This window comes from Gasterosteus aculeatus, chromosome 7, assembly GCF_964276395.1.
Source record: "Gasterosteus aculeatus chromosome 7, fGasAcu3.hap1.1, whole genome shotgun sequence".
Taxonomy (NCBI): Eukaryota; Metazoa; Chordata; class Actinopteri; order Perciformes; family Gasterosteidae; genus Gasterosteus; species Gasterosteus aculeatus.
The window spans coordinates 17,656,444-17,682,223 of NC_135694.1; the positions used below are offsets into that span (position 1 = coordinate 17,656,444).

The 25,780-nt window shown below is 43.4% G+C and overlaps 2 protein-coding genes across 5 annotated transcripts in view; one reads left to right on the top strand and one right to left on the bottom strand.

Annotated features, from left to right (window-relative positions):
- Nucleotides 1-1,453: 1,453 nt before the first annotated feature.
- On the top strand, nucleotides 1,454-5,651 carry ptrh2 (peptidyl-tRNA hydrolase 2). Of its 3 annotated transcripts, XM_078106137.1 has the most exons (4): nucleotides 1,454-1,697; nucleotides 1,845-1,970; nucleotides 3,862-3,882; nucleotides 4,954-5,651. In XM_078106137.1, exon 4 carries the CDS (start codon nucleotides 4,975-4,977, stop codon nucleotides 5,488-5,490), a length of 516 nt encoding a protein of 171 aa, XP_077962263.1. In that variant the 5' UTR covers nucleotides 1,454-1,697; nucleotides 1,845-1,970; nucleotides 3,862-3,882; nucleotides 4,954-4,974; the 3' UTR covers nucleotides 5,491-5,651. The 3 variants fall into 3 exon arrangements, with proteins under 3 accessions (XP_077962263.1, XP_077962262.1, XP_077962261.1); XM_078106136.1 differs by lacking the exons at nucleotides 1,454-1,697; nucleotides 1,845-1,970; nucleotides 3,862-3,882 and adding an exon at nucleotides 4,101-4,219; XM_078106135.1 differs by lacking the exons at nucleotides 1,454-1,697; nucleotides 1,845-1,970; nucleotides 3,862-3,882 and adding an exon at nucleotides 4,120-4,215.
- Nucleotides 5,652-7,139: 1,488 nt separating this feature from the next.
- The window catches only part of cltca (clathrin, heavy chain a (Hc)), a 29,852-nt gene continuing 11,211 nt past the window's right edge, over nucleotides 7,140-25,780 (bottom strand). Inside the window, exons 3-30 of one of the 2 annotated variants that reach the window (XM_040180066.2) lie at nucleotides 24,818-25,086; nucleotides 24,501-24,662; nucleotides 24,287-24,400; nucleotides 23,752-23,925; nucleotides 21,679-21,876; nucleotides 21,241-21,441; nucleotides 20,614-20,766; nucleotides 20,334-20,456; nucleotides 19,739-19,876; nucleotides 19,484-19,648; nucleotides 19,193-19,373; nucleotides 18,241-18,404; nucleotides 15,811-15,936; nucleotides 15,589-15,731; nucleotides 14,497-14,731; nucleotides 14,250-14,372; nucleotides 14,026-14,171; nucleotides 13,739-13,922; nucleotides 13,464-13,656; nucleotides 12,750-12,907; nucleotides 12,386-12,658; nucleotides 11,937-12,254; nucleotides 11,611-11,742; nucleotides 11,200-11,310; nucleotides 10,940-11,110; nucleotides 10,608-10,829; nucleotides 8,606-8,681; nucleotides 7,140-8,323 (exon numbers count right to left, since the gene is read on the bottom strand). In XM_040180066.2, coding sequence (XP_040036000.1) covers nucleotides 8,190-8,323; nucleotides 8,606-8,681; nucleotides 10,608-10,829; nucleotides 10,940-11,110; nucleotides 11,200-11,310; nucleotides 11,611-11,742; nucleotides 11,937-12,254; nucleotides 12,386-12,658; nucleotides 12,750-12,907; nucleotides 13,464-13,656; nucleotides 13,739-13,922; nucleotides 14,026-14,171; nucleotides 14,250-14,372; nucleotides 14,497-14,731; nucleotides 15,589-15,731; nucleotides 15,811-15,936; nucleotides 18,241-18,404; nucleotides 19,193-19,373; nucleotides 19,484-19,648; nucleotides 19,739-19,876; nucleotides 20,334-20,456; nucleotides 20,614-20,766; nucleotides 21,241-21,441; nucleotides 21,679-21,876; nucleotides 23,752-23,925; nucleotides 24,287-24,400; nucleotides 24,501-24,662; nucleotides 24,818-25,086 — 4,787 coding nt within the window. In that variant the 3' untranslated portion in view covers nucleotides 7,140-8,189. Of the gene's footprint in view, nucleotides 8,324-8,605; nucleotides 8,682-9,797; nucleotides 10,026-10,607; nucleotides 10,830-10,939; nucleotides 11,111-11,199; nucleotides 11,311-11,610; nucleotides 11,743-11,936; nucleotides 12,255-12,385; nucleotides 12,659-12,749; nucleotides 12,908-13,463; nucleotides 13,657-13,738; nucleotides 13,923-14,025; nucleotides 14,172-14,249; nucleotides 14,373-14,496; nucleotides 14,732-15,588; nucleotides 15,732-15,810; nucleotides 15,937-18,240; nucleotides 18,405-19,192; nucleotides 19,374-19,483; nucleotides 19,649-19,738; nucleotides 19,877-20,333; nucleotides 20,457-20,613; nucleotides 20,767-21,240; nucleotides 21,442-21,678; nucleotides 21,877-23,751; nucleotides 23,926-24,286; nucleotides 24,401-24,500; nucleotides 24,663-24,817; nucleotides 25,087-25,780 lie in introns of those variants that run through there. The other variant, XM_078106124.1, reaches the window with a different exon arrangement.

The following is a 25,780-nucleotide window of genomic DNA, read 5'->3' on the forward strand; positions in this document are numbered from 1 at the left end:
CAAATAAAAATGTATAGTTATGAAAAACACCTTGAGTTGTTGCAAAAATCATATTTATTTCTCACATTAAATAAATAGTGTTTACATTATAACATGCAGATATCTAACAACTTCTACACTGTATTTAAACAATATATTTAGTGGAGTTAAACAGAATATTCACAAAATGTTCAGACAGAAAAACCTTACAAGTAAATGTAAAATGGACTTCAATTTACAAATAATGAGCAACTTCATACATCTTTCTTGAGGCAGTTCAAAATGTCTTTAGTGTCTGCAGCTTTGTAGACCTCTGGCACCCTTGGGAGCAGGTCATCATGCGTCCAGCTGGCCTCGTAACTGCTTCAGATCATGGACCAGAAAGTAGAAACGGTCCGCCGTTCTCACATCGTGGATGTTGCTGTCCGCTTGCCTAGAGAACAGAAAGTGTTTTCAGCAGGGACCACGCATTAGATGTTGGAGAAACACAGATAAGACCGCTCATCTTACATGTCCCTTGACAGCGGTGAGGAGGTCAGTGAAGTTCGGCCGGCCAGGCAGACCCGTTTCCAGCCAGGCGCCCTGCAGCAGGTGTGCGACTGGCCTCCATCGCCAACCATCAAGTGATCTGTTTGAGGGTTACACTTTTGCCGCAGCCATCTCTCAAACCAGTATTCGTCTTCCCCGCAGGTACATCCAGGTCGCTCCAAAGTCACGGGTAGGCTTGTGCTCAGCCACCTGCACACAGAGAGCGGAAAAGGGCAGACGGGTTTCCAAAAAGCGCCAGTTTCATGGGGAATGTTTGGAGCTTATACCTACCGATACAACAGCCAGTGTCGGGGATGGTGGAGGACAAATAGACGTAAAAGGCGTCCCTCCAATAGGCCGCATGTAGCGGGAGCAGATCCCCTAAGAGAGAGATTGTACAGATGAGGCAGAACACGGCACGTGTCCGTGTGCGCCCGTCCGCAGCAAAAATAAACCTGTTTTCAGTAGCAGAATGTATGCATTTGTATTTCTGTGTATATTGTGACAATTTAACATGGGGGTCCAATGGAAATTGAATCGCTTTTAAAAGACAGTTATTGGAACTTCATTTTGACTGTTTGACTCACAGTATTGAGTTCATTAAACATGTTGAAACTTACAATTTGTTGAACAGGCTTAAAAACCTGAGTTGGAGGACTGAAAACAATTACAGTAAGTTGCAATTGTATAACTCATCATGATAAGTTGAAGTAAATAACAAAACGAAGTTACTATGACTTGTTGTTCAAATCATTTTTACAGTGATGTAGTCACTACTGTTGCTAACACATCCCGTTGGACCAGGATTATTTATTGTAATAATTAATTAACTTTTCTCCTAATGTTACCCTGGTAACCGCTGGCACCGCAGACGGATTTCTAGCATGCACACGTTCCATTGCGTTGACTCTTACTATGAAAATCTACGTACTTCCGGTTTAGCGTCTCGCTTCGTATTTTAGTTTTATGGGCAAAACCCCAAAAGGGATTAACGTAGTAAAAAGTTGTGACTTTGTCTCGTTTTTTGGTTCTAAACGAGAAAACGACTGTCCACTTCCGTTTTACCGTTTTGGATTTAAAACGAAAAACGAGAAAACGAGTGTTTTCGTTTTCTCGTTTTTACGGTAAAAGGGACTATCAAAACGTACACGGACCAAATATGTTTCAGTGGCGTTGATCATGTCATTTCGGTCAGTAGTGCCATATTAAACATGTCTCTGTTAGTGCACTCATACATATGATATAACTATGATGTCATCATCATGATGCCCCAGTTAGTGGGGCATCTTTTTTTTTAAATTATACATTTTCTTTTGTTATTTTTTCACGCACGGCAGTTCCACACTGCCACTACCATCGGAAGGCAGCACCATCTGACGGGAGCCATCGGACGGAAGCCATCGGACGGAAGCCATCGGACGGAAGCCATCGGACGGCAGCGCGTAAATCAAACATCCGCAAGAGTACGTCTCGCGGAAGCAAATGTCCGTCTCACGGGAGATATTTGCTCGCTCGCGGAACGTGTACTTCGTTGCTCGCGAGGCTAATCTCTGCTCGCGGTCGAAGATTTTCTACTTGCTCACTGTTGTTCTTTTTGACAGTAAGGGAGCGGAGCCAGTCACTATGGTATCTCTGCATCTAATTGGTTACAAACCCCGTCTTTTGATTGGCTGGAGTTATGCATTACTGGATGTCGTTATGGTTAAAAAAGTTAGTTAGTTAGTGGGGCATCTTTTTTTTTTTATTATACATTTTCTTTGGTTATTTTTTCACGCACGGCAGTTCCACACTGATATTAATGTCGCAAATAAGTTTGTGCGGCCCTCGCAGCAGCGGGGCAGAGACAACTAATCCCCGGATTCAGTTAGTTTAGTTTGATTTCGATCCTATTCGCACCAGTGAGATGTTATTTTCAGAATTATTTTTTCTAGTTCTCACAGTGGTTGCGAGCACTCAGGGCACACCCACCATTAGGTAATCATGGCCGGGCAGTAAGAGCCAAAAGGCTAATGACTGCTACTGTAGGCATGCTTGGGATCTCTCATTGAAGTCAATCAAAGTGATGTGCATAAGCTCTGCTTCACCACTCTGACCCCGATATGTGGGATATGTCCGATGAATTGGGCCTCATTCCCCACCAGATTCTATGTTGAATACTTTTGATTGCATTAATGCAAAGATGCTGAACTAAGTGGTTCATAAATATGAATACATTTGTTAAAGTGAGGCTTATTTACTCATTCAAGACACGCAACCTAATCCCTTGCTCCACAAGCAAGGCATGTAATCTGTGGACTGATCCTGTAGACTAGTTCTTTGAGTATTATCCGATAGTGACTGTTCTTTTAAGAGGAGCCTGGATTTGCTCATCTCGAACCGTGTTAGCGAAGGTTCACCATGATCTCCTCTGGGAGCCTGTGGCTATAAAGTTTAGCCTTCATTCTCATCCCCTTGTCTGATCTAGTAGCTTTGGTCCTCGCAGATCATTTAACACTGTCACATCTAACAAGGCAGACCCCTGGAATTAATATGCGCTAATTATAAAAGAATTTCCCGGGAGCACAAACTCTTATTTGTAAAAAAACACTATGGATGTGAGCATGAGTATTTAGCGAGCAAAATCTGATTTGGTCAAAGAGAACAAATACGTTCAGAGAGAGATGTCCAACTGGTTTAAATTCCTACAAAGGTTCTGGCAATATTAACGGGTGTGCAGATAGACCTCAGCCAAAAAATGGCATAAATGGATAAACTAAACTAGACTAATCTCTGCTCCCGTCTGATGGTGCTCCCGTCCGATGGTGTTCCACATCATGGATGTCGCTGAATCCAGTTCATGATGAAATTAAAGCTTTATTTAGGTAAAGATGCATGCTATAATCCATCCTTTGACTTGTTTGGTGAAATGTATCCATTGTAATTAGCATCCAACTCAATATTATATTTCCTCCTTTTCCTTCTCAGAAGGTGAATTAAGGAATCAACCAATCATGTTGTGGAATAGATTGAGTTGGGCCCAACTACTGTCTTACTCCTTTCGACCTTGACAAAGGCTGCATAGAACAGATCCACTCTTTCTGTATCTAGGGATAATAAAATCCCAAGACCTATAATATTGGCAGGACAGTAATTCTGATTTTCGTGTTGTTTATTCATCAAGCCCCCGGTGTGCAAATATCCTGCCCAGACAACCAGTCTACATTTTGCATATCATGATAACCCCTGACATAAAAAACTGCCTTTACCTGTCGGGCTTTCTTGCTCTGCTTGTGAACATGTGTTGACACTGACAACAATGTCCAACTGGGCCTTTACTAATATGACCCAATGCTGATCCTAGCGTCTTTCTTTCAGGTGGCAGGCTGTGGAGTGAATGTGGGTAACCTGAGCTGCTGCTATCATGAAAGTATTTGAAACATATTTTCACATCAACAATAATACCCTTTAGTTGTAATCGTGGTATCATATAGTATTCGTGTATAGTATGATAGTTTTAAACTAACAGTTTCTGATAAAAACACGTGTTTGTGTGCGGTCTCTTCTACTTTATTAAAGTGAAGAAAGAGAATTAGATTTTTAAAAAGTTATTTATATCTTATTTTGAAAGCATTTAAATATGGTCTTGGTGCCATGACGTCATCACCAAGCGACAATAAGAAAATGAGACGAAGCGGCATTCATTACGCTGTTGTCACGTCGAAAAAACCAGTAGGTATGAAATCCGACTGTTATTTGCCGTGTAGCATGTGTGCTAATCTCTGGTGTTTGGCGCGTCGGTGGAATAATATCAAATTAATGTTATTTGGTTTGCCAAGTGATTTGTATTGTACTTACGGATCTTTTCCAGCTCGAAAGCGAACGTTAACATTAGTAGAACTCACTTAGGCAACTAATTATTTACCGTTAGCTAACGTTGGCCTTTTAGCACACGGTTGTAGTTAACGTGAGTTTGTAAAAAGAAAAACGAACGAATTTATTTAAATCTTCAATGTGTGAGGTATTTAGAAAACTGAGCAAAATAAATACATTTTACCATCGGTTATCAAACTGTATTACGTCACATTCATTTAGTCAACTGTATGAATTTAACTAAACGATGACTGACCAAATGAGTTGTTAAATGATATAACGTTACTTGTGCGGCCCAATAATATTCCAATCACTTAACGTTACTAAACGGTATTACAATAATTTTGTAATGAACTTGGTGATACTTGTGTAACGTTAGACATACGCACAGGAAAGGGATGCAGCAAGTTTAGAACATACATTTGTAAAAATACCAATTAAAACGATCTAAAACTTAATAGCTGGATCTTTTAAAGACAATCGACTTTAAAAGTACATAAGACAACTAAGGGAAAAAGTTGGATCATATCAGATGCTTTAGAACAGTTTTTGAGTTTATAGGTGCCGATGAGACACAGACTAATTCTTTGTGTACAGCCTTTTTGCAGTGTCAACACTATGGACGTGGCATGCGGTCCATTGGGCCTGGGTCTAGCAGCAGGACTGGGCTGTGGGCTCCTGCTTGGCTGGCACCTTCGTGCTCGCTTGGGCACCACCTCCAAAAACCTGATCGCAGCGATGGGGAACGGCACCGGTGAGGCAAGTGTGATGGGAGAAGGAGGCGAGTTCAAGATGGTGCTAGTGGTCCGAAATGACCTGAAGATGGGTAAAGGGAAGGTCGCTGCCCAGTGCTCACACGCTGCTGTGTCAGCTTACAAGCAGGTTCAGCGCAGGAACCCAGAGCTTCTCAAACAGTGGGAGTACTGCGGCCAGCCCAAGGTGGTGGTTAAGGCCCCTGATGAGGACGCCCTGATCGATCTGCTGGGCCGTGCCAAAGAAGTGGGGCTTCCCGTCAGCCTAATTCAGGACGCAGGGAGGACTCAAATCGCGCCTGGATCGCGCACTGTGCTGGGTGTCGGTCCTGGCCCGGCCGATCTGATCGACAAAGTCACTGGAGACTTGAAACTCTATTAGTTTAGGCTAACATGAGTTTCTAAGATTGGATGCTTGACATGGTTGTGCGCCTTAATTTATCCTTTGACTCTTGAATGCCAGGAGTGGATCAGAGGAAGTGGATGTGTATTGTTAATCCCATGGGTATCCCAGTGCAATAAAAGTTTTCTCCAATGCAGACAGTGTCTTTACAAAGCAAAATTGCCCAGGTGTTACTCATACTGATGCACCAGCTCACATTAACAGTTGTGAGCTGGTGCATCAATGACCAATATAACTTGGTCATTGATGTTGGTTACAACTAAATGTTGGTTAGACACCTATGCTTACCTTTTATGTGTGGTCAAGATAAATCTAATCTCACAATAAAAGTCTTGTCGAGATCCTGGCCATAAATATGTAGCATTTTCTGATTTGTTCCAGAAGTTGCTAATACTACATCGGTACGCATAAAGTGAGCCAATGCTGCTGTGGAACTGAGCATATTAAAATAATCTAGAGGTAGACCAAGTTAAAAAAAACATGTTATTCTATTTCAACAACACACTAGCAGTGTCAAAGTTGCCAGGCTGCATCCTTGTAGCCTTTGCAGTAGACCTGGGCTGGGTCCTCAAACAGCATAGGCTGAACCGGACAGTCTCTCAAATGGGACGGTCTGTCCTACGAGGGACAAATTACAGTACAGATGTGCTTTTCCTCCAAAGCATGATTTATTTAAGGCGGAGAGAAATAGTTTTGCATTACTTTTAGCTGAAAGTACATGGCCAATCTCAAAGCAGAGGAGATTCTGTAAATAAAGACTTAAGAAAACGCATGTATTGACTTTTCTATTGCATAACTAAGATATTACAGAAATTGTTAAAGCTACAGTAGCTTAATGTCCTCATACATAGTTCTCTTCAGCTTGATGCGGCTTCCTCCTGCTCCATAAAACAAAACGAAGTGTGAAGTTAGTTTATAAATCGCATAAAACAAGTTTCTTTTTGTATTTATTCTGTAACGTTACTGACTTGAACGGGATATTTACGAGCTGCCGTTCGTGTGTTGGTACATTGATGTTCATAAGAACAGCACACGGACTCAGGAAGGGTTCAGGTGAGAGTCTGGGTCAGGGTCTGTATGAAGGGGTGGGGTGTTAACGTTTAATCTAGCATCTTATGTGTATTTAAAAACACATCGATTACCAACGTCACGCAACTTAAGGTGTCTATTACTTTACATAAGTTAAAAGTAAACTTCGGCGCTGTTGGATCACCCGCCTGCATCCTGAATAAATTAAATCCTTGTCGTACCGCACTGCATGCTGGGGCGCAAAGGATAGTCAGATGTGTCCTCCAAATCGGCTCCTCAAGGGCTGTGTCCCTCGTCCGCGTTTGGAGGAGTCAACGGATTGGACAGGCGAGTGACAGCCGAAGTGACGTATACCGTCGACAAATGCGTCCTTAAGGCTACTGACATCAGGAGCTGTTTGACAGTCTGCACAGACATACAATAACCAAACATGTCTGCAACAATGGGATACATCTCATTCATATGCACATTACAGCAGACAATCACTGCTCTGTATTACATCAGAACCATGACATCACAGCCCTTCTAAGCTGAATGTGCAAGTCTTTTGGGTGTAATGTACTCCTGCCCAGTGTAAAGAAGACACAATCACACTATTCTTGACAAACAAGAAGCCTTTATTTTTAAGTGAAAAACAAAACCGCTGTTTCATTCATTTGGATCCTGATTATGCACAATCAAGTATCTTAAGTGCACAATTTCAATCTAAGGTAATTTAGATAAGAATATAAGTTCAAAGGAGTTAATGACTGATTTCCTGTATACAAGCAAGCCCTCGATAAAAGCTTCAAATAACCACAAGTTCTGTGATGATGAGAGGGTCAACTGAAAAGGTACACGAATAACCCTCAACAGGACACGAGAATCATTATTGAAAAATCCGGCAGAAACAAACCGCAACGGTAAGTTGGGGGGGGGCACGTTAGTCTAACAGTTTTCCAGTCCTTCTTGAGGTGGAACCCACATTAGCAGTATTTAAGTCACATGGAAATGTCGTCCGAATATCAATTAGTTTGGAGAGTCCTGCATAGGCTTTGCATGGAGGAATCCAACTGTAAATCGTATGTGAAGTACTTCTTTCGGTTTTCTGTGTGTGGGACATGACTGGTACAACGTAGTGTTTCAGGATTGTGGTCACGGAAGCGGCGGTCTCATGTTCAAATATAGAAGAACATAGCATTTTTGTGTCTGGATATACAATTATTAAATGCATTTTACAGTTGGACAGAAGCTGTCCACACACACACACACACACCAATAGGAAGAGGTTGTACATTAATTTTCTTTTTACTAATGAGTGCAAATCAGATGCTTCACGCCAGACTTTTTTTTTCTTGACTGGCTCTTCCCAAAAGCGCCCCATTGTACATAAACCATTTCCAATTGCAAATAAAACCGACAAAAGAAATTAATCTAGTCAATATGGAATGTGAGAAAATTAATCTTTGTGATTCAATCTTTCTTTGACAACAGAAAGACTCCTTCATGACAGTTTAAGAAGGGTTGGGGTGGGAAAGAGGGTTGTTTGTGCTATCCCCCCCCCCCTGTGGGGGGGGCAGAGAGACACTAATGGTCTGGTGAAGGGAGAGATGGATGGATGGTTGCTCCAACCTGCAGGTGGAGCGAAGGGGCGGGTGGTGTTGGGGCATTTACATGCCGTAGCCAAAACCTGGCTGAGCTGCTGGCTGAGCATATCCTGCAGGCGCCTGGTAGCCGTAGGCGTACGGTTGCTGAGGTACCACGGGTACGCTGGGGCCCGCTGTCAGCATCAACTGGGGCGTACCTGCAACACATACAAGGTTCAAACATGAAACTGCTAACCAGAGCAACAACTCTGATGTTAAACCTTTTTATAAAACTAAGTGTAACATATATGTATAAAAATTTTTTCACATGGTATATAGAATTAATGACTATATGTCAAAGAACAGCCATAAATTGAGTTAACTAATACATTAATAAAGTGTTTGGTGTTTTAAATCTATGCCGATACAGATAAGGGGGAGGACTGCTGCCTTTGCTTTTAATCAGTGGAATGGACACAATGTCACCAGAGGACTGTTACCATAGACGATGGGTTGCGTCTCGGTTGCCTGCTCCTCCTCTTTCCTTACAGACTCTGAGGTTTCTAGTTTATCCACCTGCAAAGAAAAGAAACAATATCATTTAGAGAAAAGCCTAAACAATGACGGACTACATGCAACACACCAATAAACAATAACTCCCCCCACAAAAAAGTGAAATAAAATCAACTAACTAATATGGGACAACTTTGTTTTTGAAAAGCGGTGCTCATGGAGGTCTGCAGGGCTAAGCAGACCCAAGACGAAACCCAACTGTGAAGAACAAGACTATTTAAAGTGACTGAACACTGGGCTTAAGCTTTGGACCCGCCACACAGTACGAGGAGCTTTCTACAGAATATAAGCTTGACCACTAGCAGTAAGAGTCCAATTAGTAATGTTAATTAAGTTGAAAAAGAATAGTTATAATATATATATACCATATATACACCTTGCTTGGTTAGGCTGACAGAAACAATAAAAGCAGCCAAATTGTTCAAAAAACACAAATAAAAACAAGAACAATGACAGGCAGCAAGTCCGATGCAGCAATAAGCGGAACAGTCAACAAAGACCAAGAATCCGGTCACCGGGTGAGAACAATCGCCACCTGGATTCAGAGTTAAAAGTAAAGTCTTGCTCAGCAGCGTACTCTCACATAAGCATACGTCATTCAGTTTTTCCATGCCTCTTTTTTTTTCCTGCAAGTTCTTTAAGAAACAGACAGACAGTCTCATGCTCTTTGTGTCACACCACTGGCAGTGAGTAAGAGGCGGCAGCACTGAGATGCAGTTTGGGAGGGCGAGTCTCAGTCAGACCAGGTGCTCCACGGCAAGAACCAACAGCCCGCTGCTACGTATCGGCAAGACACGTCATGGAAAGGCTTTTATCCTAATACCACCACCAAAACAACCCCTTTTAATAAAGGAACATACAGCCCCATACTGTGAAGTGAAACATCTGTGAGGAAATGCACTTTTACGTGAAGTTGCAGAAAATGTATTCTACATGTCGAAGCCTGTGACGTCGCATGCTGAGGCTTGATCTTTCCGTTTCTGTAGAGACGCACTATATTTCAGATGGCCAATATTGAAAGTATTGAACAATTTCTTTTGACAACTTAAGTGCATGCAAGTCAATGCCAGATATCAAAATGCGTCTAATGTTAATGAAGGGACCACAAATTCTCCAATCCTCTATAGCTACAGCCGATTGCTACAGTTTAATATCCTGACGTAGTAATTAGGTGATACACTATGTAGAAATTTCAACAAAGATTTCAACTTGAAATTCGGTCTCAGCGACTGTCAATGGGAGTGTAGCTAAAAATCATGCACACTCGAGGCTGCAGCCTTCTGAGCTAAATACTTTGAGATCAAATGCAGAGCATTTAGCTTTCACCTGTTCATATACCGCATCAACCTGCAAGAGAAGAGTTGCAGGATAGGAAAACAACATTAAAATGACTTCCATGGAAAAGGATTTTGGTAACACAACTATTGGAACTAATAAAGTACGTCTTTCCATTGATTAATTTCCACGGTCAAAGGAATACATGCCAACATGCCATAATTTTTTGCTACAATATCTCTTTAAAACAGATGGTTTTATCAGCTACAGTTGTGTAAACTATCTTATTTAGGGATCAGACTCAAAATCAAAGGAAGTTAAGAAATTATGAAAACTTCATTTTGCAGTTTAAATCAATGATGCTGCAGATAATCAAAGTTAAGAAAATCCATTAAAATGATTATGCAAGATCTTGATATCTGGCAGCACTTTCCAGAAAGTGAAAACCTGCCATGTGTCACAACGGCCCATAAGAGATCCTGCTTGAATCGGTGTAGAACAAAGTAAAATGTGCCCCGCTTCAGCTATATGGGCTCAGTTAATTTTAATTTCATAATTATTAAATGTATTAATAAAAAATATTAATTCATTTAGTTTCATTTTATAAGTTAATTTTGCCGTTCAAAAAAAAAAAGAGAAGAAAAGCTGACCCACCTTGCTGAGGTACTCCCTCATGACCTGAATGAAGTATGGCATAGAAAAGTCCATGATGTTGTGCCTCCAGGCGGTTTCCAGCACCACGTCAGGCCGCAGCAGGTCGTAGCAGGTGAACAGGCAGGCGGCAAAACACTCCCTCTTGTCCTCCTGGAGGAACCAGGACAGCAGCTCCTCTGCCAGCTCAATGTCCTTGGACTCCGACGCATACTGCATGGCATCCTGCGGGGGAGACAAGACACACGGGCTCAGGGACGGCCTCGAGCCAAAGCCGAGTGGCGTATTGGAAACCTTCTCCATGACCCCTGTTCTTAGAGGGGAAAAACAAGCACCTTGTACAGCTTGTCTTTTTTGCAGAGCTCCACACTCTGTTTCCAGCGGTTATTGCCCTTGAAGAGGTAAGCAGCGATTCTCCTGAACTCGATCAGCTCGTGTTTCTCCAGGCGCTGGGCCAGTGAGATGTTATCAAAGTTGTCGTAGGCATCTATTGATGTCCTCAGTGCCTGACATGGTAAAAGAGTTGAGAACATCAAATCGAGGAACAACGACATCGATGACATTAATACATTTGCAGCGTCACAGGCCCTCTCACCTGATAGTCCTCCTCTGTGATGAAGAGGTTGTTAAGTGCTTCATTGACTGATTTGTTGTTGTGGTTCTGTACTGACCGCAGGTACGGTTTGACCAGAGGCAGCTGTTTCACCTGTGGAGACGCACATACATTAAGTCATTAGCCAGGTTTACACCCTGAATTTCCAGAAAATGTTTGTTGTTTAGCGTTGTGTAACAATTGGTGGCACCAATTCTCCTCTCGGGTGTAAAAACCATTGCAGAAGATGTTATGAAATGAGTCAGTGGTCACGAGCCTTTGTAGAGCTTCACTCAGATTTTAAACATCAAAAATTGAAAATGTGCATATACATATAAATGGAAAAGCACTGAATCCTAAAACGCCAACAGATGACGTTTACACCACATCTCTTATAATGAGATTAAAGGGTACCTTGTTAAAGAAGTTGACAGCACGGGAGTGGTCCAGTCTGGGGGAAAGCACTATGAGCAAATCGTTCAGTAACAAGGGCTTGAACTCCAGATAGAACTGGGTGGCTTTGTAGTACAGCTCCACGTTGGCCACCTACACAGTGAAAACCACAAGCGACTAATTAGCATAAACATAGGAGGGGGAAATACCCTGCAAAATGAGCCATGATGGTAGTTTTGCAATAACAAGAAAAAGCCAAATACAATGAGACATTAGAGAAGTCATAAAACAATATTGAAGAAAATAAATCATTGAACAATGGATTCTGATAACAAATTCAATTATACCTTGGTTATTATGTCTTTGAACTGTCCCTCCTTCCAGGCATCTGTCGGGTGGTTCATCATGGTGATGATGGCGTTGTCGAACTCTTCGTACTTGTCGTAGAGGAACACCAGCTCGGCCCACAGGTGAGCCTGCTCCGCTGCTCTCAGGACCTTCGGGATGTTAACTCTGGACCAGAAGAGCTCCAGATGCTCCCGCATCTTCTGGGGCTTGAACTTTGAGTAAAGGATGGCCAGCTCTGTAAACATCCCCATGTGAGCACGCTCCAGACCCAGGGCGGCCTCCAGCATGGTGATGAGCTCCTCAAAGTAACCGCGGTCCTGGGAGAGAAGCGAGAGGATGGTGTGGTATAGGTCTGTTGATGTATGTACGTAGGCTGGGTGTGAATAGCACATGAGGTGTTGAAAACGCAAGCGTACACCTCATAAACGTTCCTTAATTCCGGTCTTACTTGGTAGTAGTTGATCAGCTCCTCCAGCTCGTCAGCGTGAACCACGATGTGGAGACCGCACATCTGGGCAAGTCTGAACTCCTTTCCATCCACGCAGGCAAAGCACACCTCTTTCCAGGTGCGGGTGCTGTTGGCCTTTCGGGCGCCGTCCACAGCAGCCTGGTACTCCCCGAGGTGCACCAGAGTGGAAGCCAGGCGACCAAAGTTGGAGACGTTGTTGTAGAGCAGCTTGGCCGCGTCGTACATTTTCTCGTCATAGCAGCGGTCACCAACCTACAGAACGGATGCAATCAAGACACTGCTCATTATATGTACGGACCCCCGACAGTGTATTCACAGTAGGTGGAATGAGAGCAGGGCTAACTTGTTGGATGTGAGCATTGTTGGGCCCGTTGATGAACTCTTCCAGTTCAGCCAGGCGATTGGTTTTGGCCAAGGCAAAGATGAGCTCCGTCTCCACGTAGGATTCACGGGCCTTCTTACGAGCCATCTGAAGGAATTTGACTAAGTCCTCCCAGTTTCCTGAAACACACAGAAAGACATAAAAATGCTGGTGCTTTTCTACAAGTTAATTAGGCTTGTTTTTTTAGGCCAGCACCAGTAATTCGGTTCTAAATTCGGTTCAAAATCAGCAGTCACAACAACTGAGAGCTGAAAGAAAGACTAAGTCATCTTGAAGTACCAACAGGGACGCAGGAGAGAAGCTGAACTGCAACAACCGCAGTCAGTGAGAGCTGAACACGCACATTGTTCCCTCTGGTCTCCCGCTTGCGACCCACGCTCTGAAGAAGCAGGGTCATTACGAGCTTTGAGTGGTCGCCTCCACACGCTTACAGGAGCGTTGGGTACGCTTGGTAGAGAAACTAGCCTGACTATCAGACAATCAAAGTGGCCCTGGAGGACGGAAAGCTTTCTCTGATCCCCCTGCTTTCTCTTTATAGTGATTTATCAGCTCTTTTTAATTATTCTACACTGCCTAGTTTCTTAAAAGCCCTCTTATGTGCCTGTAAAAGAGCAGCACAGCACAAGCCAGTCCTGGGCTTTTCTTTTTATACTTGAGCTCAACAAGTGTCCTTACCGCTCTTGTCGGCAGCCTGTACCACCTCCATGTAAGCAGAGGGATCATCGGCTTTGATGTAGGAGTCGATGGCCTCTTTGACCAAATCTTTCTGTAGCTGAGCTTTGGCCAGCTGGCTCCACACTGCCGGCTCATTGCAACGCTCTGCAAACTCATAGGCCCGGTCCAGGTTGCCAATATGTTCGATTAGCACCTAGATAGAAAAACAACACAATCATCAATAATATTTCTTCAGTCAATAAAGTCGTTGCTCCAGCTGTTTAAGAGCAACTGACCTGCACTGCAGAGGTGTTGACGTCAAACTTCTTGAAGATGGCGAAGGCCTCCTCGAAGAGCTCGTTGCTGATGGCAATGTTGGCGATATCTGGAGCGTCATAGTTGTCCAGCCTGCTGATGTACTCCATCACTCGAGTACGGTCAGCTTTGATTGCAGTCAGGATCAGCAGGTTTTGCAGATTTCTGTTGGGAGGAACCAGACATGGAAACCGCTGGACACTTTAGTTTTGCCATTCAATTCTGAAATGACACGGCAAAGAAGTCCCCAAATGTCCCAACTAAAGACCTGTGTTCACTGAAGACAGAGTTGTCCAATACAATCTTCTCCAGCAGCTCAATGAGCTCGTTGGGCAAGTCAGCGGTCATGAAGGCCTTGACTGTGACAGATACCTCCTCTGGGTCCTGGGTTTCTGACAGCGCTGTTTGCACCACCTGAGGAACAAGGAATAGAAGCTTAGAGAACGCCAGGCAGTTGCAATCAAATGGGAGGAGACCACGTGGAAACCGTACCTGGTCAATGAGTGGTCGTCTGAACGGGTTGGTCTCAAGCAGCACGCTGGCCCACAGGTCGGGGTCTTTGCGGCGCACCAGGTAGCGGGACAAGCTCTTGAACAGGGAGTTCTCATTGCAGACCTGATATAAAAACACCCTCAATTAATATTCTGCTAGTGACTGCAGTTTAACGTACCACACAGGCGAACCAAAACTATTTGGATACGCTGGTGAGAGACAGGTGAGTAGAAGCGTTCATCCTCACATTGATCAACTCCTGGTCACACTGTCCTCTCTCGTAGGCCACACAGGCAAGGTGGGGGTCTCTCTTCTCACAGTATTTTCCCACCACGCGGCTGTCGTAGAATGGGTTTTCCCTCAGGAAGCGCTCCGGGTTGTTGTTGCTGTCAATGTAGATCTTGGCCAGAGCATTGTGAGTGGCGGGCTCCTCGCAGCCCTCGTGGATACGGGACTCCAGCCAGGGCAGCAGCAACTTCAGTCTGTAAGGGAAGAGGACGGGTCGTCACACAACGCCTCAGACGGAATGAAGCGCAATTAAAATCCTACTGAGAACAATGGACAAGCTGGTCCACTGTGTAAAGCCTAGATTATGCTTCTGTGTTTTCAGAGAGACGCAAGGACACGCAGACACAGGAGCCCCTTGCGTGTCCCTTGAATTTTAATAAAATAAATCAAAGAGAATAAATCAACCAGTCATTGGTGGACTATAAGGACTCGCGGATGGCCTTCGATTCATGGAGGGAGATCTCCGCAAACGTCGGTTTGCCGGTCAAGGGGAACAAAGTTGTGGAGGAAAATACGGGACAAGTATGTCCGCGAAAAAAAGGCGATGAAAAGCAACAGTGGCGATGCACGGGGCAATAAAGTCTCTGATAAATAAATCCACACACAAAGACGTGACTCTCTAGGTCGTCAAAAAATGTTTCTGGTGGGGGAATTGCTTTGCAACACGCGCCAGCCTTTCAGAACCATGAATTGAAACGAGTGTGTCGACACAACTGCGTGTAAAGATGCAGAAGCATGCGCCAGCCTTTAGATCAGATTGTAATTCATCAAAAATATGTATACATTGCTGTTACTTAAAACATTACTTACCACTAAAATAGTGATTTTAAATACCATAGGTTGGCTTTAGAGAAAGGAATGGAGCGACAACATTTCTTAGCTAAATTATCGCTCATAGAAAAGTCAGTCCAAATTTGAAATACTCTCAACCATCTTGATAGTTCATTAATCTTTTTTACTGAAGTAAAAAAATCCATCATCCTTATCAAAATTACATTTGACCATTTCAGCCAGTAAGTTTAGAAAGATGTAGGTAGAAATATAGCAGTACCTGTTTCTTTTTTCCACCTCAGCGACCAGTTCATCAGTAGAGAACTGTCCCCTGACGACCAGGATCAGGCTCTTGATGACATCCTCCGAGCAGTCCACGTCCAAGAGACCACCAATCACAACAGGCAGACGGCTAGGATTCACCTAGAACACAAGTAAACCATAAATCTCAGTCTTATTTCAGTATGCTTTATCATCACCATGATGCATTTGAAAGCCGTACCTTCTGAACATAGATCTCAATGTACTTCTGCAGGTTGTTGCGGTACAGGTAGAGGACCAGGTCGTGGACAAAGTCAAAGCGGTCACAGACGATGATGAGTGGCAGCTGGTCAGTGAGTTTGGCTTCCTGGTTGTAACACAGAGAGGGTGGAGGAGAGAGAGAGAGAGAGAGAGATTGGTTCAGTAAAATAGCAGAGGTCTGTACGAGCCACTAAACACGTAGACTGATCCATATTTTAAAACAGCACTGAGAATGAATTTGGATTTTTTTTCAAACGAACAGCTATTGCAACCACAACAAATGTACGTCACATTGCAAAATAGGTCATGGAACAAGAGCTCTAAATATTCTATGTTGAGCTTTCTTACTCAGGATGCAACCATTACAAGCATTTGGCACACTCGTATTTGATTTTTTCTATCAAAGGTTTGAGTCTTGTCCATATTGGTTATAATACGTGGTCGTGATCATAGGCTGCATGCCATCTGGGACTGGCCTTGGTAATGGCCAATCAAGCTGACAATTTGTCAGATTCCAGTAACCTGACTGGTTGATTGGTGCGATTTCCTCTGCCAGTTTTCAAGTCAACACTACACAGCACTGGCCACTAGTCCTCTGTACCACACTCACTGAGGATTAACAAACCACGGTTGTGCACCATATCAATGTCGTCCAAGGTGAAGAACTGACAAGGGGCTCCTATTACAGGAAAAATAGACTACACACACACACACACACAGCCAATGTCAAATATGTATATATTAATAAGTGCAGAGACCTAACTAGTCCACCATCAACTGCAATTACACACTAAACATCCAATGAATGGCTAGGACTACATAACGCCATGTAATATGGGCGACTGTGGGTGAGTGGGGAGCACGGTAGTCCTCCAATCAGAGGGTTGTCAGTTCGATCCCAGGCTCTGCTAACCCGCATGTCGTTGTGTCCTTGGGCAAGACACTTAACCCAACATTGCTCCTGTAGCTGCGACTACAGTGTGTGAATGTTAGTTACTGATGGCAGGTGTCACTGTGTATGGTTCTCCTGTCATCAGTGTATGAATGGGTGTGAATGGGTGAATGATGTCATGTAGTGTTAAAGCGCTTTGAGTGGTCAGAAGACTAGAAAAGCGCTGTACAAGTACAGGCCATTTACCATTTAATATGGGTGTATAAATTGTGTATAAGCATACACAACTTTTTACAAATCCCAATTTCAATCATGCACGTTCAGAGGTAGGCTGAAGTAGGGCTGGGTGGTATACCGGTTCAAACGGTATAAGAATTTCTCACGTACCGCTCACCATATTCAGTCAGTTGTCACCATAAACAACTGGCGTTGCTCTTCGGCAGGCGGCAGAATTTATTTTTACACATCATCGCAGAGCGCTCAGCGGTTGGAGCTACTTGCCTTATGCGTGTTGAGATTGAGTCATGGTTATCACTTTATAACAATGAATAACCCACAACAAACACTCTACAGGGTAAAACACCACGACACAACAGCTTGTGACACAAACAATTTAACACTAATAATTGTGCATTTATAAAAATGACCCCGCCGAACGGCATGCTGGTACAGCTCACAACAAGAAGTAACTTGCAATATGAAAACACTGAAAAGCGCTATACAGGAGGAACAACAAGAGACCAGAGATGCACCAACACAACTTGTGCCAAAGAGGAGCTGTGTCTGTTTGAAGGGGTTTTTGGTTTTGAAATATCCAACGCAAGTTACGCTGGATCAGAAAACTATTTATTGCAAAGTCTGGTGGCAACACTAGCAGCCATAACGGGCTAACACGCTAACAAGATAACTTGATGGCCGAGAGTTTGCAGAGAGTCGGCCAGTGAGCGGCAAACAGCTGTTTGGGGAGCCGGCGGTACTTTTTGGGGTCAATGAATTAATGTGTTTACTTGACAAAGCAATACTGTGATATACCGGCATACCGTCAGAATCTTTCTAAATGCCGTGCTATGGATTTTTGCCCATTCCGCCTAGCCCAAGGATGAAGGCAAAAAAAAAAGAAAAGGGGGTCGGTCTGTACTGTGGGGAAAAGAGATTTACCTGATACATGTCCTGCCAATCCAAAGACAAAGGAAAAGCACAAAAGACAATTCACTGCTGGGGATCTGCCAATGACAGCAACAATTCTCTAATCCATGGAGAGTCAAAATATGAATTAGTTGCGACGCTTTTCCTTTAATACCATGCAGTATGGTAAATGCTGACACTACGTCAAAAAACATGATTTGAGTGGGAATGGAGATTAAAAAAAGAAAAAGACGCAACCAAAAAAGTTTTAAAACAAAGGAAGCAAAACTTGAACAGAAAGATACAATATATAAAGAAGAGTGACCACATAAGAAAAAGGACCAGGTACACTTTCTTAGCCTTCGATCACTCCGGTTGTCCCTGTGCCTTTACCTTGAGGAAGTTCTTGACGCGCTCAGGGTCGTAGCAGTTGCTCTCTCTGCAGATCCTCTCCACTTCTTTGATCTGTCCTGTCTTGCAGGCGGCTTGGATGTATTTGAAGTGGACTTCGGGGTCCTGACTGAAGTTCACAATCGAGCCCAGGAAGTAGAACAAACCTGAGCGCCAAAGAGTCACTCATATTAAGTTTCTACAGCTACAATCTAATGTTAGCATTATAGTAATGTATTACAGTAATACAGATAAACTGATTTTTACAAACATCGTTTAGCTTCCTGAACCTCTATGCGTCATTTTTCCAGTAATAGTGGAGGTGAACTTCATCACCTCTAAGTCACTCTGCACATCTACTGATTGTTCTGGCTCTGCTGTGGCCTACTTGTCTAACCGATATCTTGGTGACACCTAACTGGACATTAGGGAATGGCAGCACTAAAACAACTATAGAACAAGTTGAATACCACTCCGATGTCTTGCTCTGAATTGCCATACTGTATAACACCATAACCGTATGTACTTAAAGATTTTTTTTGCTATGTTTTTGTACATCGAGTCCCTGATATCAATGTCCAAGAGCTTGAAAACTTGTTTCTCTGTTTTTTTTAGGGGAATGTGAATGAGAACCGAAACCAAAGGGGTCTTAAAAAATGGCATATAGGAAATAATTAGTATTGATATAATTTGCATGTACCCATCAATAGTTTGTGACATAAGTTTACTGAAGTGCTCAAAAAACATGCATCCCACAAACTAACATGTTACACGTTAAGGTATGACAGATCAGTCACTCATAATACACAAACCAAGAATACTCTTTTATAATTCCTGCAAGTATACACAAACATACCCATTAACATCTAACAGCATACACGCACGTCACGTTTCTTTCCACTGAAGAAAGAATCTAAAATGAAGCTGTAGGGAGTGTCAAGTTTGGAAATCTCACCTTCAAAACTCTTGAAGGACTCAAAGAGCTCCGTGAGAGACTGCGTGGTGAGCTGTTCATGGTACTTGGAAGCCACCTGGACACATATCTGCAGGTTCTGGCGGATGTTGGCCGACAGCATGGCCCTGAGGCACTCCAGAGAGTCCTCCACTGACAGCGAGCCAAAGTAGTTCACCAGCCACTGGAGATATGAAGAGGTGTGTTACAGTTTAACTTTGAGGTTTTACAATAATCCATAAAGAAAACTGGCTTTACGTTTTAAATCCATTTCAGTCAGTAAGTGAAGCTTACCTCTGGGTTGAGCAGGTGTGTGTGCACCACGGCGCGCTTGATGTCATACAGGTCGGTGTAGTGCTCCAGGGCCCTTTGCAGTAGGCCAGCCTTCTCACAAAGCTGGGCGATGTGGGCACGATCGTAGTTGGTGAACATTTGGTTTCCCAGAATAGCATCAGCAACCTGCAAAGATGACAACGCAAAAAAAAAAAAATGTAACCCCAGCTCTATTGATTGGACTCGTTAAAGTAAAATATGTGTAGATGTGTTCACCTGCGGGGCATGCATGAGGTTCATCTCCAGCAGGCGAGTCTGCAGGGGTCCTTCTGAGGGTCTGTTGTTCTTTAGGGCATCCAGTAGGAAGGAGGTGCACTGCTGGATCAGGTTATACTCCATGAAGACATCAACGATCTGGATAGACACAAAAGAGAACAATCAAGAGAGGAAGACAGACCAAACTTGTTTAGCTGCGCAAAAGAAATGACAGATCCTTTTAAACAAAATAGAATACGACTGCCCGTTAGCCATTTTGTACACGACACCGTTGTCCAACATAATCAGAAAACTGCCGCTGTCACCTAAAGTTCTGACCACTGGCAGAGATGCAGCTGTTGTTATTCAGGTTTTTTACTTAACGTTAGAAAGAAAGTGTGACAATGTGAAATGTCAGATCGTAAACTACTAGAGCCCGCAATATGACCCAATCTCTGTGCTGCCTAGTAAACCTATCTTAGTTTCAATCAGATTGCACACAACTCCCTTAAGTGCTAGAACAAAAACCTATTCCACTCCTAAAATAAAAAAGGACAAAAAAATTGGCATGTTTTCCTGATTAATCCACAGGAAATCCCTTATCCCTTCCGCTGACCTGTGTGATGTCAGCCAGTGGTTCTTCATCCTGCACCAGCATCTGGGCGAACTGCAGACCTTGTTCTGGGTTGATCCGCATCACATTCCTGAGCAGAAAGATCCAGTCCGGTGTGTAGCCCACCTGGAACCAAAACAATGGATACATTGAGATCACGTCTTTTGGTCGCTACACGGTTTACAATTTACTTGACAACGATAGCTTTGAATTGGGCATGAGGGAAAGGCCCTGCATCTCTTAGATAAAGAGCTCAAACCTAATCTCAGCCAGACAGACGTACCTTCTTGGCGTACAGGACGATCTTGGGGAACTGACCGGTCTCTGCAAAGCACTGGATGACTTTGTTGGGGACATTGGCCCTCAGGTAAACGCTGAGAGCCAAAGTGGGGTCCACCGCCTTTACCAGGTCGCCCAGCTCCTCAGAGCACTCCAACTGAAACGTAGGACAACCAACATCAGCTTTGGACTTTGGGGGGAAAAAAGCGTTAGTATTTTTAAATATATATATTATTTATATAAGTATTTGTTGTGGTTTGTTGGGTGTATAACATGGACTTAAGGTGTAATTCCATTAAGTCTTGCTAATTGGCCTGTTTTACTCTTAACTGTCAAATAGAAAAAGGAGAACATACCAAGTTAAAAAAAAAATACACTAAGTAAGGTAAATTAATGATTAAAAAAAGAATATTGGAATTACAATACATCAATTTATATCGTCTCACATTCTGTTTACTTTATGCAGCTTGGAACCACCCAAATCTACCCTTTTATGGGCAACATTGCAAATTCCTGAATTAACGGATGTTCTCACACGATTGGATATAATAGGAGAGTCAAATAAACAAACAGTCAGTAACCGGAAGAGCCTCTTCCGGTGCCTGGAGCCCGCAATGGAGATGAAACATACCTTGTCTTCTTTCAGCCACTTCTCCAAGAGCTGCTTTCGTCCTTGCTGGAGGACAGGCCTGCAAAGCTCAAGGGACTCAAACTTGTTGAGCTGGCCTTGGTCCAACAGGATGCCAAAGTACTGCAGCAGAGGGGAGGTCTGGCCCGGCTGAGTCGGAACACCCTGGAAGCGGCGGATGGTGTCTGGGGTTCGCAGGATACCCTAAGACGGGGAAAGGTCAACTCACGGTGAGAGATCTAAATGACTGAGTAGAATTTAAGAATAAATTACAGTCACTATGCAAAACAAAGTACAAAGTAATTCAACTGTAGCACATCTGTGGGACAATGAAAATCCAACACTAGGACACTGCAATAGCTACAACCACGTGGACCATACATTCCTTTTTGTTCACATGTCAGAGAGCTGTTGACTGGCCCCATTATACAGGATGAGTACCTTTGGTGCATTGGCAGCAACTTTGGCGGCCTCAGAGTAGCTGCCAGCACCAAACAGGTTGTTGAATTTGCGTGCAAAGAGCTCTTCACCACCAGCAAGATTGTTGCGGACAGCCAAGCGGAGAGCCAGATCCGGGTTCTGGAGCACGTTTGTGATGTATGGGATGATGTTTTCTTCTTCCACACAGACTGACAGCACCTGCGTTACAGGGTAAACAATATTCAGTACAATGCATCACCAGTGGCCAGACACTAATCGAGCAAAGAGACTATGTTCCCCTAAAGCGCTCCTTTTTTTATCAATCTAAAATTTATCCGGTATGTTTTTTTGCCGGCCCACAAGAAACTTCAACCAAGTCTACCAATCTACCATCCCCACCTGACTTTTTATATAAAGTAATCTTTGAAACATCTAGACTATGCTGGCATAAACGCATTCCTTATTCACCATCTGTGCCAGAAATGAGCAGAAAGGGCAAACTCTGCTGAATGCAACTGTGGGCAATGGCATTAAATGCCACCTAACCCTCGGTTGTGGGTGCTGAATGGGTCAGTGTAACGCATGGCTTTGTGAACAGTCTGGCAACAGAAACCGAAAGGAGAATTAGTCAGATAAAAAGAGCAGGGTGAAGGGTTGAAGGGAGAAGGACCGCCAGTGTTGGACCTTCTACAAACAAGGCCAGCAGGTCAATGCCCCCGGTTTCATTCTTCCAGCCACTGTCCTGGCTCCGAAATGGTGGAAAGAGCTCTCTGATGAGACTAGGACCGCAGAGAGTCTACATCTTCCGCCGCAAACTAAAAGACACCTCTTCAGACTCTACCTTGACTAAAAAACACTTAACAAATTGTAGCACTCAAATTGTACTTGTAATGGCAAGTTGTAAATCTGCTTATTTGATGAAATTGCACTTTATTGTTCTTCTGGATTTGTATCCTTATGGTTGAAATGCACATATTGTAAGTCACTTTGGATAAAAGTGTCAGCTATATGACATGTAATGTAAAGCAGAATCATCCTCACTAGTGTGGGTTGGCTTATTGGAGGCTGGTTGTAAAAATAAGTCCCTTAGTAGATTGTTCGCCGTACTCTGTATGCATCAGGATTGATCGAAAAATCATGGCAGTTATTATCATTTGGACAAGTGAGTGAATCCTTAATTTAATATGCAAAATGCCATTGCAATTAAGAGAGTGATGGGGGGAAAAAAAGGAGGCAACCGTGCCAAAATAACTGTTCAAGAGGGCATCAAAAGTCAGCTGACACATAAACCATTTTATCAACTGATACAGTGGTCAACATCAGGTCTAAAAGGTGCACACTCTGCGTTTGAGTCACAATATCAGAGATGCTCATATTGAGCCTTACAAGCAAACACTGAGGTCCACAGCTACCATTTAAAAACGTCCTGACAGCCACAAGGAACAAGTAAAGGCAGTGTGGGCCCAACAATACTGGAGAAGCGTAGAATTCAATATCAGACACAAAGTCTTAAACAAGGAGTTATGTTCAAATTGGTTCTAATCTTTTTTTTTTATGTACCACCATGACATCTACATATTCGCACCTGACCTTAAAGTGTTATAGAAGGAGGTTTTATTTACCCCTCCCAGTGGGTTTCTGATTAAAACAAATATTAGATTTGATTTTCTTAATGCAAGTGCTTCGGTTTCTGCTTGTCCAAAGACAATTAGAGACAAACGTATGGGGGGGAAAAGCGTTGCGATAATGTATTACTAAGTATCAGGTTACCAAGTGGAGGAACCAATTATCTCTATGATCACTGCCCCGGTGCATGCGTGCCTTTGCATGAGCGGCACGTACAACACAGCTCGATCAGTCACCGACTCAGATCAACTTTCCCCCATTTGCTCAATTATTCATTTGGTGTGTGGCCTGCTGGAACATTATTAATCAACTGGCTGGATCCAGTTCTCCCGTAGTTCAGCTTTTGAACAGAAGTAAAACACAACCCCCTCGCTCAGTGTGTGTGTGTGTGTGTGTGTGTGTGAGAAACCCTACACCTTGGATTTAATCATAATACCGCCTGGCAAAGTGTGAGCCTGGCTGACTTACCTGTCCCTTCCTGTTGACCCCGATGATGCCTGCGGTGGCCTCATGTGGAGCAGTGACAAAGATGGTCTCTCCGCTGATGCGGTTCATGTAAATGCAGGTACCCGTCTCCAAGTCGTACAAGTGAATGTAGCCGTATTTGGTTATGAGGAAAACCACATCTTGCTTGGAGCTTATCTGTCAAAAAAAAAAGATGTACAAGAGTACAGAGTCTGAAAGTTCGATTATGTTTTGAAAAAAAGACCTCATGTAAACCTGTGCATCATTGAGCTTTGTAAGTATCTGGATTTCACATCGAGCCACTTCACTTATTGCTCGAGCATTGGGGGGGAAAAAAAATTGAGATTTGAACAGCAATGACTGGCAGAGGGCCATCTTAAGAGCTTCACAAAGAACGTAACCTATTGCATCTCTTGTTGACCTATCACTAAACTAAAACGGAGAATTAAAAAAACAGGATGACACTATTGAGCAGTGCCATGATTATCGCATTCTCAGGAGAACATGTGATGTTGTAATCTGGAAGTGTACTTCACACCTGCATGGCCACAGGGAAGTCGTTCTGGGCCTCTGGAGGGAAGAACACATCCACTGCCTTCTTTGGAAATGGTTGGTTGCCAGTTGGTGGGGTCCCCACTTCAATGATATGCAACTGCGTAAAAAGAGAAAAAACGATTAGAAATAGACTCAGGATTTGCTTCGATAATGCTAAATTACATTAAAAGGTTTCCCATGTCATTAACGCCAATCACCTTCCCTCCAGCTTGCCCTCTGACAGCAAAGCAGAACAAAGTGGACTCCTCTGTATTTCCCTCCATCTTGAACTGGGCGAAGCTGGCAGCATGGCCTTCGATGGGCTGAGAAACCTTTCTGTCAACAGAGTACAGCTGCATGGCTCCAACCACGCGATTTTGCTGAAAAGGGGTAAAACGGACATTAATGTGAAATAACATTAAGGCTTAACCCACTGTGTATCGAGGGTTACTTATAAATGGCAACAGGCTCCATATTCTCTGTAAGGAAAGCAAGTCTGAATATTCAAATATGTTGGGTACTACACTTTATTTACCTGGGCTGAGATGCCGATGAGCAGGAGCCATTTCTGCTTGGCGTCGGTGCGGTAGTTGATTATTTGGCAGCCTGCCAGGCTGGAGTGGCGGTCAAAGACTTTCACAGGCTGAGAGTCCCCCTCCATGCTCCAGTGGTAGACGGCATTATCAGTCACAAGCGCAACTGTGTTCAGGGAGATCCACTTCCAGAAGGTAACATCATCGGTCATTGTGTGTGCCTTCATCTTGCTCTTCATCTCGATGTTGAAGATCTGAAGGGTTTTGGCAGCTAGTGGGGGGAGGGGAGGGAAGGAAACAGGGCCCAAGAAGATGTTTTAGTCTCTGACCAAGAGTATGTCCACACATACATTTGTAGGAAACACTAAATTTTGATAGAAGTGAGATTGACATCATGAAAGAGGTCGTCAAGCAATGATGCCATGACTGATAGAAAGGGGATGCCATACATGCTGTAGTCGGAAATAGTGTCTTATCTTAAGTGTAGTGAGACAACTGGCGTAGAAACCAATTAATTCGATTTTAACCTCTTGGAAGGCTACACAAGTAGTCATTGTGACACTTGTGTACTTTATGAAAGTACATTCTTCTATTCTAAACTCTACAGGTATCTTATAATTTTGATGTCCAATAATAAAACTAAAGTGCAGCGCTGTCTAGGGCCAGATGCACGCAGGATTATGGATCAAATAAGTTGAGAGCAAAACCAAGAAAAAGGCTTTCTGCAGTCTGAATACCTCTTTCTGAGCATAATAGTCATTATAAATTACGTATACACAGGACTAATAAACAGTTTACCAAACTGACAGTATTTTTTCCAAAGAGGATTCACAAATGTATTCTGTATTGTCATGTCCGACTACGTGGCCCACCCCATCAAATGAACAGCCTTCATTGACAAAGACGAAGCAGACGGAGGGTAGAAGCAAGATACAAACAACTTACAAAAAAGGCAAACACATCTG